This window comes from Tamandua tetradactyla, chromosome 16 (assembly GCF_023851605.1).
Source record: "Tamandua tetradactyla isolate mTamTet1 chromosome 16, mTamTet1.pri, whole genome shotgun sequence".
Taxonomy (NCBI): Eukaryota; Metazoa; Chordata; class Mammalia; order Pilosa; family Myrmecophagidae; genus Tamandua; species Tamandua tetradactyla.
In genome coordinates, this window is record NC_135342.1 from 79,622,714 (window position 1) to 79,642,292 (window position 19,579).

General features: G+C 41.9%; 1 protein-coding gene across 2 annotated transcripts in view; it reads right to left on the reverse strand.

Moving 5' to 3' along the window:
- Nucleotides 1-19,579, reverse strand: part of ZDHHC7 (zDHHC palmitoyltransferase 7) — a 47,178-nt gene that overhangs the window by 13,139 nt on the left and 14,460 nt on the right. For both annotated transcript variants that reach the window (XM_077133211.1, XM_077133212.1), the window contains exons 2-3: nucleotides 16,328-16,413; nucleotides 12,738-13,069 (exon numbers count right to left, since the gene is read on the reverse strand). In XM_077133211.1, the coding sequence (XP_076989326.1) occupies nucleotides 12,738-13,052 (315 nt within the window). In that variant the 5' untranslated portion in view covers nucleotides 13,053-13,069; nucleotides 16,328-16,413. The remainder of the gene's footprint in view (nucleotides 1-12,737; nucleotides 13,070-16,327; nucleotides 16,414-19,579) is intronic.

Sequence of the window (19,579 nt, forward strand, 5' to 3'; positions counted from 1 at the left end):
ATCATCAAGAAACATGGCTACTGGAACACAGCACTACATTTTCAGGCAATTCCCTCCAGCCTCTCCACTACATCTTGAACAACAAGGTGACATCTACTTAATGAGTAAGAATAACCTCCAGGATAACCTCTCGACTCTGTTTGGAATCTCTCAGCCATTGACACTTTGTCTCATTTTACTCTTCCCCCTTTTGGTCAAGAAGTTTCTCTCAATCCCTTGATGTTAATTCTCAGCTCATCCTAGGGTTTTTGTCAGTCCCTTGATGCTGAGTCTCAGCTCATTCCAGGATCTCTGTCCCACGCTTTTTACTTTCTTGATGAAGAGCTCTGATGAACAAAAGTGTGTAATCTTGAGGAGTTCCCATTTATCGATTTCTTTCTTCAATGCTCATGCTGTGGGTGTAAGGTCTAGGAAACTTCTATTATAAGATTGATAAGATATTTCCCTATATTTCCTTCTAAAAGTTTTATGGTCTTAGATCTAATGTTTAGGTCTTTGATCCATTTTGAGTTCATTTTTGTATAGGATGTGAGATATGGATCCTCTTTCATTATTTGCATGTGGATATGCAGTTCTCTAGGCACCATTTATTGAAGAGACTGTTCTGTCCCAGGCCAGTTGGCTTGACTGCCTTATCAAAGATCAATTGTCCATAGATGAGATGGTCTATATCTGAACACTCTATTCAATTCCATTGGTCAGTATATCTATCTTTATGCCGTACCATGCTGTTTTGAACACTGTAGTTTCATAACACGCCTTAAAGTCAGGTAGCATGAGACCTCTGACTTCATTTTTCTTTCTCAGGATATTTTTAGCTATTCAGGGCACCCTTCCGTTCCAGATAAATTTGGCTACTGGTTTTTCTATTTCTGAAAAGTAAGTTTTTGTGATTTTGATTGGTATTGCATTGAATCTGCAAATCAATTTAGGTAGAATTGACATCTTAACTATATTTAGTCTTCCAGTCAATGAGCATGGTATACCCTTCCATCTACTTAGGTCTTCTGTAATTTCTTTTGACAATTTCTTGTATGCGGCTTGGGGCTTGCCTAGCCCGACCGCACTGGGGTCTCGTCCTCGGATGTGGTTCGGCCGGAGAGCGGCGTCAGACGAGACCACGGGGCTCGAAGGTCTGGAGGGCGCGCGAGCACAATAAACCGAGACTAAAGAATAATAGCAGTAATTTATTGTATAGGGCTCGCGGGACCTAGCTGGCTGGCAAGGCTTACAGGCTAAGACCCCGACAGGAGGAAACACAAAGAATATATAGGGTTGGTGAGGGGGAGTTAATTAGAGGTGAAGAAACTTTGATGGGCAGCTGGTATGGTGTCGTGTAGGATGTGGATTGGTTAGGAGGTGTGTTGAATATTAATGGGTGGTGAGGTGAGGAGTGTACATGGTCTAATGAAGAAGAGGTGAAAAGGTGGTGCGATATATGCTCAGGAGTTGCTAGGCAGGGGATTAGAATAGCAAGGCTTGCAAGAACGAGAGATGTCTGGATATGTCAGGGCATGTTAAGGCAGATAAGAGGCAACAGTTACAAATATATGCAGCACTTGTAGTTTTCTTTGTACAGGTCTTTTGTCTCTGTAGTTAAATTTATTCCTAAATATTTTATTCTTTTGGTTGCAATTGTAAACGGAATGTTTTTCTTGATTTCCCCCTCAGATTGTTCAATACTAGTGTATAGAACAATCTATACACTAGATTGTTGGGTGTTGATCTTGTAACCTGCCACTTTGCTGTACTCATTTATTAGCTCTAGTAGTTTTGCTGTGGATTTTTTGCGATTTTTGACATATAGTATCATATCATCTGCAAACAGTGAGGGTTTTACTTCTTCCTTTCCAATTTTGATGTCTTGTATTACTTTTTCTTGTCTAATTGCTCTGACTAGAACTTCCAACACAATGTTGAATAACAATGGTAACAGTGGATGTCCTTGTCTTGTTCCTGATCTTAGGGGGAAAGTTTTCAGTTTTTCCCCATTGAGGATGATGCCAACTGTGGGTTTTTCATCTATTTCCTTTATTATGTTGAGGAAATTCCCTTCTATTCCTACCTTTGAAGTGTTTCCAACAGGAAAGAATGTTGAATTTTGTCAAATGTCTTTTCTGCATCAATTGAGATGATCATGTGGTTTTTCTGCTTTGATTTGCTGATAAGGTATATTATATTGATTTTCTTATGTTGAACCATCCCTGCATACCTGGGATAACTCCTACTTGGTCATGGTGTATAATTCTTTTAATGTGCTGCTGGATTCAATTTGCAAGAATTTTGTTGAGGATTTCTGCAACTATATTCATTAGAGAGATTGGTCTATAGTTTTCTTGTAATATCTTTGTCTGGCTTTAGTATGAGGGTGATGCTGGCTTTGTGGAATGAGTTAGGTAGCTTTCCCTCCTCTTCAATTTTTTTGAAGAGTTTGAGAAGGATTAGTACTAATTCTTTCTGGAATGTCTGGTAGAATTCACATGGGAAGTCATCTGGTCCTGGACTTTTCCTTTCGGGGAGCTTCTTAATGACTGATTCAATTTCTTTACTTGTGATTGGTTTGCTGAGGCCATCTATTCCTTCTCAAATCAGTGCTGGCTGTTCATGTTTTTCTAGGAAGTTGTCCATTTCATCTACACTGTTGAGTTTATTAGCATAAAGTTGTTAAAAGAATCCTTTCATTACTTCCTTTATTTCTGTGGGGTCAGTGGTTATGTCTCCTCTTCCATAACTGATTTTATTTATTTGTATTCTCTCTTCTTCTTTTTTTTAACCTTGCTAAGGGTCCATCAATCTTATTGATTTTCTCATAGAACCAACTTCTGGTTTTGTTGATTTTCTCAATTGTTTTCATGTTCTCAATTTCATTTATTTCTGCTCTAATCTTCATTATTTCTTTCCTTTTGCTTGCTTTGGGTTAGTTTGCTGTTCTTTCTCTACTTCTTCCAAGTGGACAGTTAATTCCTTGATTTTTGTCCTTTCTGCTGTTTTGATATAGGCATTTAGGGCAATAAGTTTCCCTCTTAGGACTGCCTTTGCTGTATCCCGTAAGTTTTGATATGTTATGTTTTCATTTTCATTTGCCTTGAGATATTTACTGATTTCTCTTGTAATTTCTTCCTTGACCCACTGGTTGTTTAAGAGTGTGTTGTTGAGCCTCCACATATTTGTGAATTTTCTGGCACTCTGCCTATTATTGATTCCCAACTTCATTCCTTTATGATCTGAGAAAATGTTTTGTATGATTTCAATCTTTTTAAATTTATTGAGACTTGCTTTGTGACCCAGCATATGGTCTATACTTGAGCATGTTCCATGAGTACTTGAGAAAATGGTGTATCCTGCTGTTGTGCGGTGTAATGTTCTATATATGTGTTAAGTCTAGCTCATTTATTTGTATTATTCAAATTCTGTTTCTTTATCAATCCTCTGTCTAGATGTTCTGTCCATTGATGACAGTGGGGAATTGAAGTCTCCAACTATTGTGGTAGATATGTCTATTTCTCTTTTCAGTGTTTACCTCATATATTTTGGAGCATTTTGGTTCAATGCATAAATATTTATGACTGTTATGTCTTCTTGTTGAATTGTTCCTTTTATTAATACATGGTGTCCTTCTATGTCTCTTTTAATTGTTTTACATTTGAAGTCTAATTTGTTGGATATTAGTAAAGCTACTCCTGCTCTTTTCTGATTGTTATTTGCATGGAATATCTTTTTCCAAACTTTCACTTTCAACCTATGTTTTATCCTTGGGTCTAAGGTGCATTTCCTGTAGACAGCATATAGATGGGTCCTGTTTTGTAATCCATTCTGCCAGTATATGTCTTTTGATTGGGGAGTTTAATCCATTAACATTTAGTGTTATTAATATATGGGTAGTACTTTCTAATACCATTTTGCCTTTTGGATTTTATATGTCATATCTAATTTTTCTTCTTTTTACCTTTACTGATAGTTTTCCTTTCTACACTCTTCTCCACACCTCTTTTCTTATCTGTCTCTAGTGCTCCCTTTAGTATTTCTTGCAGAGAAGGTCTCTTGGTCACAAATTCTCTTAGTGATTTTTTTGTCTGAAAATATTTTAATTTCCCCCTTATTTTTGAAGGACAATTTTGCTGGATATAGAATTCTTGGTTGGCAGTTTTTCTCTTAAATATATCATCCTACTGTCTTCTCGCCTCCATGGTTTCTGCTGAGAAATCTATGCATAGTCGTATTGAGCTTCCCTTGTAATGTGATGGATTGTTTTTCTCTTGCTGCTTTCAAAATTCTCTCTTTCTCTTTGACATCTGACATTGCGATTAGTAAGTGTCTTGGAGTACATTATTGGATCTGTTCTGTTTGGGGTACACTGCACTTCTTGGATCTGTAATTCTAAGTCTTTCATTAGAGTTGGGAAATTTTCTGTGATAATTTCCTCCATTAGTTTTTCTCCTCCTTTTCTCTTCTCTTCTCCGTCTGGGACACCCACAACACATATATTCGTGCACTTCATGTTGTCATTCAGCTTCCTGAGTCCATATTTTCCCATTCTCTTGCCTATATTTTCTTCTGTTTGTCAGATTTCAGATGTCCCATCCTCCAGTTCACTAATCCTATCTTCTGCCTCTTGAAATCTGACACTGTAGATTTTCATTGTTTTTTCTTTTTCATTTCTTCTACTGTGCCTTTCATTCCCATCAGTTCTGTGATTTGTTTCTTCAGACTTTCAATTTTTTCTTTTTGTTCATTCCTTGCCTTCTTTTATCATCCCTCAATTCATTGATATGATTTTTGATGACGTTTTCCATGTCTGTACTACCATTCTGAATTAATTGTTTCAACTCCTGTATCTCATTTGAATTGTTGGTTTGTTCCTTTGACTGGGCCATATCTTAAATTTTCCTAGTATGATTTGTTATTTTTTGCTGGTGTCTAAGCATTTAATTACCTTAATTAGTTTATTCTGGAGATTTTTTTTTCAGTTTTTACCTAGGATTTTCTTGCTGGATGACTTTGTTGTCTATCTGTTCTTTGACATTCAGTTCAGCTTATTCTAGTCCTCTGATCTATTTAACAGATCAGAATTTTTCAGTTCTTGTTTTTTGTTCCTTGCTCTGACTGCATGGTGCCTTTTTCCCACTCTTAGGGGGTCTACTTAGGTATTATAGACCCCAGCCAGATTTTTGCAGACCAAACTGGCCTCCTCCTCAGGAGGAAAGAAAACTCCATCAGTTTTCCCTGAGGGTGAGACTGAGCAGGTCCAAAGACTTTCCTATGAAGTCTCTGGACTCTGAGTTTTTCCTATCCTGCCCAGTATGTGGCACTTTTCTGCCTGCAGGTCCCACCAGCATAAGGTGATGTGGTACCTTTAACTTCAGCAGACTCCCCCTGTTGGGGTGTGGTTGAGACAGAGGAGAGGTTGAAGGCTGACTTTAATTGCTTCACTTTTCCAGACCCTGGGGTCTGAATTCCTTGAGGGAGGGATTCCACCTGAGCTGGGCCCCAGCCCTCTTCTGCGGAAGGCACATTCTCCAGAAAAACAATCAAACAAGCTTAATTCTGCCTATGCCAGGGGCAGTTGGAGCCTGAGAAGCCTCACAGCTGTATCTAAAGAGTAGTCAAGCTATAAAGACACAGCCAAAAAAAATGAAAACGAAAAATCCTTTTCAGAGCAGGACCCCCATTTCTTAGGTTTGCCAATCAAGAACTTAAGTTGGTAAGTTGCTCTGTGTATCTGCAGGTCCTATGTGCCCTCTACTTTCCTTCAGGGCCCAGACCTTTTCAGATCCAAAAATGCCTGTGTTTTTTTTTCTTTTTTCGTCAGCCCGGGCAAAAAAACAGTGACCTCCACTTTTACTCAAGGTTCAGCTGAGCTTGGGGCCTATTTTTAGTAGTAAGAATTTGTGAATTAATTCCACAACTGGAGTTTGGCTGCACCCAGCCCCTGCTGCTGGTAAAGTCCCTTTCCTTTCCCCTCTGGGAAGCAGCCTGTGGAGGAGGGGCACCACAGCTTGGGGAACTCATGGTTTCTGGGTGGGCTCGCAGCCAGTCCAGCTGGTCCAGACTGGTGTACACTGTGTGTCTGGTCACTGATGTAGCCCCAACAGTTGTTCTGTACTGTTCCTGGCTATTTATTAGCTGCTCTGGAGGACAAACTAAATCCCACACCTCGCTAAGCCTCCATCTTGCCTCGTCTGTCTCTGATATTTTAAATCAAAAGATTAAATAAAACTGTTTCTTTAACTTATAAATCACCATCGGGGGTCTTTAATCAACTTTCCTCCACCTACCAGGGGTCTTCATGCTTATGACCATATAGGATCTTCTAGTGCTGTATATACCCTGTAGGTCAATGCTAGTTTTCCATAATCAAAAGCAATAGACCAGATTTTAAAACTTCAGATACCATAATTATTTTGAGACAAGGATGTGCTTTTCCTTGGTAAAAACAAATAAACAATGGAATTATACTACATTTTTGGAACGCCGGACACTCCAACACTACACATTCCTTTAGGAGTCATTTATAATCAGCTCTCTAAGAAATGCGTTGTACCTCCCAGGGGTGGCCAATAATCATTAGGTGGTACCGGCAATTTGAGATCTGCATGTTGTTTCAAGGCATTTTCTGATTCCAAGTTGTCCTTCTTGTGACTCAGAACTCGGGTAGGCAATCAAGCTTCTCAAAGGCAGTCTCCAGGGCTCCAGGAATCTTCCCAAGGCCCCTGTGGTCTACTCCCTAAAGAGTCTCATTCTGAGTCTCTGGAGGCTGCGTCTTTGCAGGACCAGATTCACCAAACAGGGCGAGAACCCCTCCACCCAGCCCCCCTTCCCCAGCAGTGGTCCTGTGTCCACTGGCGGGGCCAGACCCAAAGGAGGGTCTTGCAGGAACACTCTGATGAGAGAGCAGCAGGGCAAGTACCCCACATCCTCTGCACCACTGGGCGCCTACTCTTTGTGCCATCAAAGCAAGCCTCTCAAGTAACAGGGCCTATTCTTTAAGCCCAAGTTCTTATTTTAAAACCATTTTCAAGGGGATGATTTCCTGTAAAATGCTTCTCAAATGTTTCACAGCCCAACTTCCTGGTGAACCCTAGTCAGGGCATCACAGGACCAGGGTGATGCCCTTGAGCTCCCCGTTACTGCACCACATGGCCAGACATACCTCTGTATGCACCCCTGCGTGCATTTAGTGGGAATCCGCCTCTTCTAGCAAACCCTTCTTCCCCAGCCTGTACTCATTCCACGTCTACTCTGACACAATGAAGGAGACCAGATAGGGGAGCTTAGGAAAAGTGTTTCCAGCCATGTCACGTTTCCAGAGGCTGATACTTCACAAGACCACATTTTCCTTATGTTCCTTCTCCCCCATGTCTTTTCATCTTGGCGCCCAACTCCCCGAGGAGCCACCCGAAGGGCAGTTAAGGACTGGGGCTCTGCCTCCCACTCTACCCAGAAGGCTGGGGGTAAGGGGATGAGGAACATGCTCAGACGTGGTATAGGGACATCAACGGTGAAGTCCAAACTGAGGGGAAAGCCACAGGACAAAGGGCTGTGCTTCTTCAATTAAAAAGTTTCAAGGGAAAAAGTGATGGAGCTAGAAGAGGACCACACAGACTAAAAGAGACATAAGACACTGTAAACTGATCACAATGTACAGGCTGAATCTGGGTCCTGATTCAAACAAAAACAAATGTAAAAGAATGAAGACAGCTTTTAAATGTGAGCTAACTGGACAGATGATATTAAGAAATTATTAAACTATTTTACATGATTACTGGAATTGTGACTAGGTTTTTAGAAAAAGAAGAGTCCTTACTTTTCAAAGATACACACAGACATATTTATAAATGCACTGCTCTAATGACTGAGATCTACTTCAAAATAACCTCAGGCAGGGGAAGGTGAGGAAGGGGATGAGGGTACCAATGACACAGGACTGACCACAGGCCCATAAACAGGGTTCATTATACTATTTTCTCTACCACTGCACACATCTGAAACCTTCTATGAGAAGTTAACAAAAAAGCAGTGGCCTGGAGGCAGATAGATGTGGTTCAAATCCCAGTTCTGCCTCTCATGAGCCACAAGGCCCTGGGCACCTTACTAACCTCTTTCATTCTCCTCTCTGGATATACAAATCACCTGACCTCTTGAGAGTCATTGTAAAGATAAATAAAAAAAAATTTTGGCAGAGTTCTTGGAACAATTGCACCAGTTCCACAAAGTGTACCTTTTCTAAGCACTCATCAAATGTCACAAAACAAGGTTGGTGACAGAAGATGGCAGGGTCTGGGTGAAGGTCTGTGGGCCCCAGGGTAGTGTGGTTTTTTCTCAACCACAGAATGTCTTTTTCACAATTTTAAGTTCTTAGTTGTGTTTCTACATGGTAAGACTGCTAAAAGTCTCATCTCTCAATAGCGGGGCTCACTGCTTTATTACTGGGTCTCTAACCTGTCAAATGTCACAGACCCCACCTTCCTGTCTGTGTTTTGAAACTGTTACGTACCCCAGAAAAGCCATTTTTATATTAATCCCAATCCAATCCTATGGGTGCAGATCTATTGCTCAGAGTAGAAACTTTTGATTAGGTTGTCTCTATGGAGATATGACACACCCAAATGTGGGGTTGGCTTTTTGATTAGATTATTTCCATGGAGGTGTGGCGCCCCACCACCGCCCGCCCATTGAAGGCGGGCTTTGATTAGCTTACTGGAGACCTTAAAAGAGCCAATACAGGAAAACATTTGGGTGAAAGCCAAAATAGAGACATGTGGAGATGCTTGGAAAGCCATTAGAAACCAGAGCCCAGCAGACATTTCCATGCGCCTTCCCATGAGATGCTAAGTAAGCCAGAAACTGGAGAGAGCCAAGACAGAGATGCTAAGTGAGGGCCCCCAGAGCCTTGGAGACTAAGCCACTGGAGTCAGAAGCACAAAGCAGTGAACCTGAACCAAGGACCACCAATGCCATCCACAAACCTTCCCAGTGGCAGAGAAATCCTGGACATCATTCAGCCTTTCTTCAGAGTCAAGATATCTTTCCCTGCAAACCTCAGTTTGGACATTTTTATAGCCTTAGAACTATAAACTTGTAACTTGATAAATCTCCTTTACAAAAGCTGATCCATTACTGGAATATTACATTTCGGCAGCTTTAGCAAACTAAAACACCATCTGTCCCTTACTCAAAGCACTGACTTTCTCATAACAACACAAAACCAGAACCAATTCCAATGAGAGTTGATTGGTCCTATAGCTTTAGTAAAAGCAAAAAGCTGGAGAACCCTAGAGGGAAAATCATAGATTAAGTTCCTCTGAGGATATTTACTATGACCCCTTAATTACTCCATCCAGAAGTGGGATATGATTCTAGTTCAGCCCAGAACGGAACCTGGAACAGTAAAGATGTGGCTCTGTAGAGGGAAGAAAGAGAACGCTCTGCTGAGTGGACAAAGAGTGGACATCTGACCTAAGCTGGGCCAAGCACTCTTTTCTTCAGGAATGTGGACAGGAAACTTACAGATTCTAATTCAATCTGGTCTATGGGGCAACCCTCCTTCACTGGCAGTAACAAGACCCAGGATGCTGAGAAAGGCAGAATAAATGTCCCAAAAGACAGAGAATGCCTGAGAGGGTTTGGCAGTCTCTCCCCTCTGTCCACAGTCCCCAATCCCAGAGTTTGCCGGGGATTCAGACAAAGTGAAGTCCTTGGGGTCTTTGAGAGTCCCTGTGTTCTCTGTTTTATTTGCACTGGCTCCCAGTGGGTTCTGTGACTGGCCACCAGAGTTGTATATGCACCTTGGCTGAAGCAGTGACATCCACATGGACAAAGGGTCTCAACAGACATTACTCCAAAGAAGATATGCAAGTGGCCAATGAGCACATAAAAAGATACTTGCCATCATCAGTCATCAGAAAAATGCAAGTCAAAGCCACCATTAGAGACCACTCCCACCCACTCTGATGACTGTAATAAAAAAGAGAGATGATGAGAGTGCTGGTGAGGATGTGGAGGAATCGGAACTCTCACCCACTGCTGGTACAAATGTAAAATGGTGCAGCTGCTTTGGCAAACAGCTTGGTACTTCCTTGAAAGGCTAAACATAGAGTTTACTATATGACCCAGCAATTCCACTTCTAGGTACATGCCCCCCCAAACTGAAACATGTCCGCAAAAACACCTGCACATACATGTTCATAGCAGCAGTATTCATAAGAGGCAAAAGGTAGAAACAATGCAGTTGTCCATCAACAGATGAACAGGTAAAGAAAATATGGCACATCCACCCAATGGACTATCACTCAGACCTGAAAAGGAAGTACTGATCCAGGCTACAACACAGGTGAACCTTGAAAACAACACGCTAAGAGAAAGAAGCCAGCCATAAAAGGCCATTCTGTGATTCTGTTTATATAAAATGTCCAAATTAGGGCAAATCCACATATAGAGAAAGTAGATTAGTGGTTGCTCAGGGCTAGAGGGGTCGTTGGGAAACTTGGGAGATGACAGCTAAGGGGTGCAGGATGACTTTTCGGGGTGAAGAAAAGTTCTAAAATTGTGGTGATAAGCGCACAACTCTGAGAATACACTAGAAACCACTGAAATGTACATATTAGAGGGATAAATGTTACAGTTTGTATCTCAATTAAGAAAAAACCAAAACCTGACATCCAAGATCACAAACTCCTGCTACCCTGGGTTCCCTGACCCATACTTCTGCTCAACATTCTGTGTAGTGACATAAGTAAATAACTATACCCATGAGGGGACAGAGGGTGCTGTCCTGCTCACACCTGTAGTACCCACCACACTGCCTCCCCCAGCTCTTGGAGTTCCTGAGAGTTTTGAGACTTTTTCCCAGAAGAGAAGGGATCGGAGAGAGGCCAGGAGTTGGACTGCTGAGTCGCCTGATAAGTGTAAAGGAGTAAGAGACAACTGCACTTGTGAGAACAATAAAACTTTACTAAGAAAAGTCCCAGCTTGGTTAATCCTCCTTCCTGCACGTTCCTGCCATTCACACACACATAACAGGAAGCTTCTGGATGAATGTGCTCCCTTTACTACAAATGCAACATCCAGGCAGATGGTCAACAGTAAGAGGGCTTTTCCTGCAGTGAATTTCTACAATAAACATCCCCAGAGATAATTTACTGGTCTCATCCCTCTGTTGCTCTCCATAATGTCACTACATGACTGCGAGGTGATCAGGAACAGGATTTAGATCCCAGAGGGAAGCTTTTGCTGCATAAAAGGAAATGAGAAGATAACCTTTTAAATGGTTCTTGAAAAAGGTGAGTCTTGGAAGGCACAAACCCAGCAGGGAAGAGGTTTTGATTACAGCCAGATTCCACCATCAGATGAGGCAGACTTGGCTGCCTCCTGGCAGGTCTACAATTTTGCTCTATTTCCAGGGCAGAGCTTTCCAAGACCTCTACTAGGTAAATGAGAAGGCAGAGTCAACAACGTATGGCAAAACCCCATATAATGAGTTCAGATGCAGCCCAAGTTAGATGAATCAGTATGTAAACCACACCTTGTGGGACTGATCACTACCAGTTTCTTCTCAAGCCAGGGGTGACAGTCCCAATCTTATGTCCCCAACAAACAAACAAAAAAAGTACAACAAAATATTATTATTTTGTTACCTTCTTTAGAGACTGCTTATTAATAGATATAAGCAGAGTAGATTTTAAATTTACAAATGGTTTAAAAGACAGTGTTGACATGGTAGAAGAACCTTTTCAAATGGAACCACACCTGGCCAAGTGCAGGGGCAGAACGGCTGTGGCTGGCCAGAACCCTCTCATGCTGGGCCTGCAGTGTGTCCTCCCCCCAGGTACCTGGGCCTCCTTCAGAGTTTGGGGGTGAGCTAGAGACCCCTCACTGCTGGACACAGCGGGTCTGACCTTGATGAGCTTGAACCATTTACTGTGATGTCCTTTCCTAGAGGGTGTCTTTAAAGCTCAGAGCAGCAACTTTAAACCCAATGAGGAGGCTCCAAGTGTGATAGCCTTCCAGATGGCAGAAGCCAAACATAGTGTCAGGTCTGGCCTATCTTTTTCTTAGCCTAATAGAAAACCGCTCTGAGAGAGATGAACCCAACACACCTTTCCCATTTCCAGGGACCTACCTCAGTTCTGAGTGTGCATGGTAAGTGAAGTCTACTTTGCAGTTTCTTCCTGCAAAGCACCAGCTCACTCCTGATGAAACAAGTAATTAGTGAACTCTTCCCCTCTGCTTTTCAGTCAGGTGAGACCTCTACCTTTCACAGCTAGTTGGAGGAAGCATTTACTTCAGCCTTTAGCCAAAACATAAAACTGAGAAATACAGAACTAGAAAGAACTTAGAGATAATATTTAACCTTAGCTCAAAGAAGTAAAGTTAGTTGCTTATGGTCAAAAGACAACTTAAAAGATTAGAAAAGTAGAAAAATCTAAAATCCTGATCTCCCAGCTTTCAGTCCATGCTTACAGAAACAAAATATTTAAATTAGAAGGATTTTAGAGATTATCTAGTACAATCCCTTCATCTGAATAAATAAGAGGCCAGTGAAAGGTAATGTTTTCCATTAATTTGCCATGATATCACTTCTATTTAAATAACGTTTCTTCTCCAGTTAACAAGAAAAATGCTACCTGTCTGTAGGTCTGCAAGAATGAATAAAAACCTGAGTTTATATGAGCAAGAGTCTACTGTGTCACCTTAGACCACGTGGAAAGAGGAAACTCCCGAGATTCAGCCATACTCACAGGGTCGGTGAGCATCGTTCGCAGGTGAGAGGACAGGGCGAGGACTGCTAGGCAGTTAAAAACGACTCCATTGATCATAGAGTACCAAAAGTCTTTGGAAGGCAGCAACATGACAAACGTCACCACGAAGTCTGCATAGATGACCAGCAGCCACGTCATGACCGCGCAGATCATGCCACAGCCGTCGCGGATGAACCAGACCCGGTCGGCCACGTCGGCCTCGGAGGAGGAGGAGGAGGAAGAGTCATAGTTGTCACCGTCAGCCAGGAGTGGGTGGTGTTCAACGTCTCGGAGCCTGTGTCCTGATGACTGCATGATTCCCCGGACTCACCCTGCAGAGGCAGTCCACACCTGCTGGTCAGGCTCCAGGGAAAAGCACACACTCACGGGCCACCAAGCCCAGGAGGCTACGGTTTGCCCTGGGTCATTTTATAAAGATAATTTAAATATATATATCAGAAAAGAATAAAAACATTTAGCTAGTTAAGATCTGACTTTTTTAATCTTTTGCCATATATTGTGCTTTATTGTCTACAGCAAAATGAATCCCACAGGTCATGCCTATGTGTACAGAACCATCACCTAATGCTGGCCACAGCCACAGGAACACAGATAAGGAATAAAAACAACTTTCTGTGAAACCATGCCCCCCAAGTTCCCTAGTGACAGAAATGACCCTCACCACACCCGGCTACTCACCATTCCCCCATGACCCCCACAGCGCAGTCTCTGTGCTTTACTCAGCACAGACAGAAACACACTACAGGTGAAAGAGTGATGAATCACTGAGTATTTCTCTATTCATTATAAACTGGCTCCTGGTTCTCACCTGGCTTTTCCTTTCTCAGTTTGATTCCTGGTTTACTCTCACTTCTCCCTCATTTTAACTCGGATCCCGTACGGCTTGGTAGGTGACACCCTTCCCCTCTATTTTAATCTCCTTCAAGTTTCCTTTATTTTTTTAAACCATTCTTCTGTAACCCTGCCCACGTATCCCACAGCACCTGATATCCTAGAACATAGGGGATCCAAAGAAGCCAAGAAAAATTAGGAGTTTTCAATTTGCATTTTTCATTTGACAACTTCTTTAAATGTACGACCTTCTCTTATCAGTGCGAACACTTGTGATAAGTAAAGAACAAAGGAAATAAACAGAATTGAGTTTTGTCTTCACTCTCTTACAAGAGATTAAAAAAATGGTGACAAACGTTTTAATGAAGTGATCCAAGGACCTTCTCAGAGCAGATGCTCTGCTCTGCTTTTGAGTAAATGTAACGTGAGCGAGTATGGCCCCAAAAGCCCAAAGAACACTTCCCAGGTGTAGATCTGCAATAGCTGATTACCAGCCCAGTCTTCCTAACGTGGGCACCATTTATTTTTTTTCTTAAATGTGAATGGGACACTCACAATTATGAAAGGGCTTCAAGAAAGGAATAAACTTGCTGATAAGAGTTCACTGTGCATGTATTTTGCAAACTTCCCTTTCAATCCAAAAATAATGACTACAGAGGAGAAAAACTGTTTTCCACAGCTAGTAAAATAACTCTGCTATTAGATGAGATGAAAATACATTTTTTAAAAAGTTTAAGTGAAATAGAAGAAACTAAAGATGAAAATAATTTAGATCAGACTCAATCTCTGTTTATAATCAGACTCAACCATTCCTTCAGCTGGCTTTACTGAACCTTCATTGCCTTTGTCTGCTCAACTTTGACCCTATTCCCTCTATGTAAATCTCACTCATTTTTTTTGGCCCAGACTCCCTCTTTTCCAGGGATGCCAGTGAAAAGATATATCTCCTTCCTCTGAAAAGCACTTTGAAAAGAGTATTTGAACGTCAGAACTGACTATTTGGGGGTGGTGGGGGAAAAGGGTTCTGCCTACACGTGGGGTAAGCCTGGTTTCCTCAGGGAGCCCTGAAAGGGTCCTACCCCACCCCACTCCCACTCCCACTCCCACGAATTCTCTGGTACGTTCCTGCATTCCACTTCCTGGGCACGAACCACTCCCCACCCAAGGGGGCCTCACTGCACCCCGATGAGGCGGGGCTGGGCCTCCTGTCCCTCATGCTCCCTGTCCACATAGTGCATTGTCTGACACAAAGCAAGTACGTGTTTGTTTACACGCGGACGCAGTAACAAGATTCTCTTTCCTCTCTCGATCGTTGTTTTCTTGTGATTTCCACAACCATGAATCTTCACATAGCTTTCTGCCCAAGTATATCAAGGCCTTAAAGCTGAGAAACTTCTCCAACCAGATTTGCTTAGCGCTATGGCTATTCCTCAGGTGGAACACATTCTATGAGATATGGGTGCTGGCTTAGTAGGCAGTAAGCCACACGGGCTGTGTCATCACATGTGCGGGGACAGGCTAACCCTTTTTAAGAGAACATTGCAGCCTGAGCCCCATGCAGAAAGCAAAGCCAACCAAGTCTTCTAAAGGTATCCGGTTGAAGAGCTGAGCCAGTTCAGCCTAACCTGCCTGGTTCAGATACTGGTGAGAACTGCCAGAGACCAGAATACGGCCCTGTGTGTTTGCCTTTACCTGGGGTACGGGTGGCAGATACGGTTGTGTGGGATGAGAAAGTGCAAAGATACCAAATGTGGGTCACAGCAGGCCATTCCCAGGTGGGTACATTAGGATGCTGACACACATGCTGATGTACTTCAGGGCCAAATGTGTGAAATCAACAGGAAAAAAATCTGATACCCAAAAGTCACTATTTTTAAGAATGCAATCAATGAACAAAGCAAGGTTAGGCTGGACAAATGCAGTTATCTGGAATAAATGCACTCGCATTCCGCTGAGTCACTGTATTTATACTTCATGAGTGCAACAGGAAGGGAGGGGCGGAAATGAGTAAATAAAACCTTTACATGGGACCTAATCTAAAAACACTGGGACCACGAGAGCAAACAGCACGGCAATTTGAGAGGCAACAGTGAACGCACATGTTCACCAGGTACAGTCTAGGCTGCAAAAAATACCAAAATCATAACTGATTCGATACTCCTAAAGATCACTTCTGAGAGGACCTGAGAGCACTATGTGTAGACTGACTGTCAAACATGCCCCATTAGCATTTTTCTACTGTAATGGCCGATTTAATGGGATTTTTGCTATATTCCTAGGCCTTACCTCTTTATCATCATGTTAAATAAAGCACTGCTTTCCAGAATATTAAAAGCAATGCCACAGACTTTCATTATTTAAGGGTCAACCACACAAGCCAAAACTTTCCATTACATTTACACTTGAGTATTTACCTTTCCAATGTCCCTTTGCCTTGTAACACTTGCTAATAACTTACCAATTCACAGACTCCTCCCTCCTAAGATATGCTTTCTTTTTAGGACAGGTGGTATGTAATTCAAAGATAACAAACAAAAAGCAAGTTTCTTTGCTGTGGTTCACCTCGGTACCGTGGCCACGTCTTAGCATATGCACATGGTCCACAGGCTTCCTTGCTGCCTTCACCTTGGCACTGTATCTGTGTGTTAGCACCCACACATGATATACTAATCAATATTAGCTGCCGAAAAGTAAACAGTACTTATGCCCCCACCCCAAGTAAAGAATCACACTCTCACCTCACAAGTTATTTCTAAACATTACTTGAGCATTTTGTGCCTTTTCTTCAGGATCTTAAGGTGCATGTTGTCCTGTATGAGAGGATCTGAAAGATAAGAAAACCTGATTGAGAAAAATGTATTTTATGACAGACAGTATGTAATATTTCTTAAGGCATAATGATTCTGGGGAGCACACCTAACCAACATCACATTTTGCACATGAAGTGCTGTCATTCAGAAATAAGGCACTATTATTAACTATAAAGGCATTGCTCTACTTTACATTTTCCTTAATAAACTGATGGACACTCCTGGAAACTAAGTTATTTACTTATTTATTTATTGGCTTTTAAAAAGGGAATTTATTAAGTTACAAGCTTACTGTTCTAAAGCCAAATGTCCAAACTAAGGCACCCAGAAAAAAACACTTTGACTCAGGGAAGACCGAAGTCTGTCACATGGGGAAGGCATGTGGCTGATGTCTGCTAGTCCTTGTTCCCGGTTCTGCTGCTTCCAGCTCCTGATACCAATGGTTTCCTCTCTGAGCACCTGTGGGCCTTCACTTAGCTCCTCTGGGACACAACTCTGGGTTCTGGCTTACTTAGCATCTCATGGGAAGGCATATGGCGACCTCTCCTGGGCTCTGCATCTCCAAACATCTGTGTCCGGGAGTCTGCTCTCTCTGTCAGTACTCCAAGCATCTCCAAATGTCTGGATCTCGGTCAGGTCTGAAGCAAATGTGTTTTCTCCAAAATGCCTCCCCTTTTAAAGGATTCCATTTAAACTAATCAAGACCCACCTTGAATGGGTGGAGTCACATGTCCATCTAATCAAAAGGTTATACCCACAACTTGGTGTGTCATAGCCCCATGGAAACTCCATGATCCTACAATATTGAGTCAGAATTAAAGGACCTTTTCTGGGGTACACAACACTTTCAAACCAGCACAGGTGGTAAAACTATTCTGTAGGATAATATAGTGGTGGACAGGCCACATTACACATTTCTCAAAACCCACAGAACCTTACAGCACAAAGAGTGAACCTTAATGTATGCAAATTTAAAAAATCATTTAGGAGAGCGGGTAACCTCAGGATGGAATGGAACGCAGATTATGCAAAATAATCTAGTTATATTATAAATTATGGCATGCCTCACTGAAGGAAGTATAGGGGAAAGGTACTGACCTAAGAAACTTTGGAAATGAGTAGGCACTGTAAGACTGAAGACAAAAGGAACTTGACAGGTTAACAACTCTGAAACCATTATCCATATATGCTGGAACTGAATATTCAAGAAAATGGATGATGGGTGGTAAGAGTAAGGTTTATCACTATTGGAAAAGGGAGATTACAGACAAGCTAGGGTAGATGGCTAGAATAGTATCTACAGTGTTGGAGACAGTATTAACGCATATTTAGCTCAAATACAGATGGATATTTAAAGGGTGTATTCACAGGGCAGTGTACACATATATTTCCTAGCTCTCCCAAGGGAGCCAGAGCTTTCAATGACACTCTGGTTAAACAACAAGTACAAGAGAAAATAAAAACAAGAAAATATAAACAAAAGAAAATAAAATGAAATTGGAGGATTAATCCCAGCAAACCAACAGGAGGGCTCTAACAAAGAGATTCCCAAATAAAAAAAACATGCACATCTTCTTAAAAGAACTGTCCCATGTTCCCTCAGAGCTGGTCACTGCGTGTGTAAAAAATTCTGGACTAGAGTTTAGGAAGCCCGAGATAGGTAACTCCTGAGCAGTAAGTTATAAGTCCTTGACACTTTAACAATGATATTTATTAAGTGATATTTTACTCATCATTCATTGTTTTTATTTACTTTATTCACTACTGTGATAAAAATATTTAAAACCTTTCAACGAAATCATTTGCTTAGGCTATTCTACCAAAATTTTGGGGAAAGAAATGTTTCTTGTTTTGTTTTTAAAAAAACCTTTTGAAACATCTGAAATGACTTTAACAGAAAATGTTTTAAATGAACTTCCCTTTATGTCAGCTTGAATATATTATCTGCATTTATGATACTGTGAAACTTCCCCAGCCCTATCTCCTTAGGTTCCCGGCTTCTTCCCGTTTCTTCCTCAAGCTTCTTAAAGCCATACCATGGGCTGGGCCCTGCACAGCACAGAGGTACCCCCCTCAGCTACAGCTTCAGCCTGTGATATCTTTAAGGGACCCTACAGGACTGACCCTTGAAAGCAGCAACGGAAAGAAGAAAGTGTTTCAAACTGACATCCCAATGGGATACATTCCTGTTTCAAACAGCTTTATTGAGGTATAAATGACATATAAGTACACTGCACCTATAAAAGCACACAAATAGGAACGTTTTGACAGCCCTGTACACTTGTGAAGGCGCTACAAGCAAGAGGATGAACACATCATCAACCCCCAAATTTCCTGTGCGCTCCTTGGGAAGTCACCCTCCATTCCCTGTCCAACCCCCAACTCCTGACCACTGGCTTTCTCCCACTATAAATTAGTTGCCATTTTCTAGAAGTTGATAGAATGGACTCAAATAGTATGTCCTCTGTTTTGTCTGGCTTCTTTCACTCAGCATAATTATTCTGAAGTTCATCCACAATATGGTTATGTATTTCAATTAGGTCATTCATAGTTATTGCTGATTATGGTGCAATATACCACAATTTGTTAACTCGCCTGCTGACAGAAGTTTGGGTTGCTTCCAGTTTTTGGTAATTATCCATAAGGCTATTAAGAAGATTTATGCAGAGTCTTTGTAAGGATATTTACTCTCATTTCTCTTGGACATTTCTCTAGGAATGGAATGTCTGGATCATAACGTAGGTATACGTTTAACTTTTCAGAAAGTTGCAAACTGTTTTCCAAAATGGTTATATATTTTACATTCCCACCAACAGTACAAAACTACTCCAGTTTGTCCACTGATCTTATTTCAAAATTTAACTGCATTTTCCTCCTGTCCAGGGCAAGCCAGGCTTGCGGTTGGTTCCTACATCTTGAGTGTGGAGAGGGTTGTCAGCCCCCTGGAGTAGGGGTGGGGTGAGTCGGGAGGGGTGGACCATTCTTAAGTGAGGCTAGGCTGGGAAAAGAGGAAAAAACTGGTCTGCGAGCTGGCCACCTCTGAGCCTGGCTCTGCCTGTGTTTGGTTTCCTCAGCAATGGTATTTTCTCCAACAGGTTGGTCTCTGTATATACAGGGTGCATGCCTTCTTAGGAAGCTATTCCACTTCCTCCTTCCACTAAACGCCCTCAATGGAGCAGT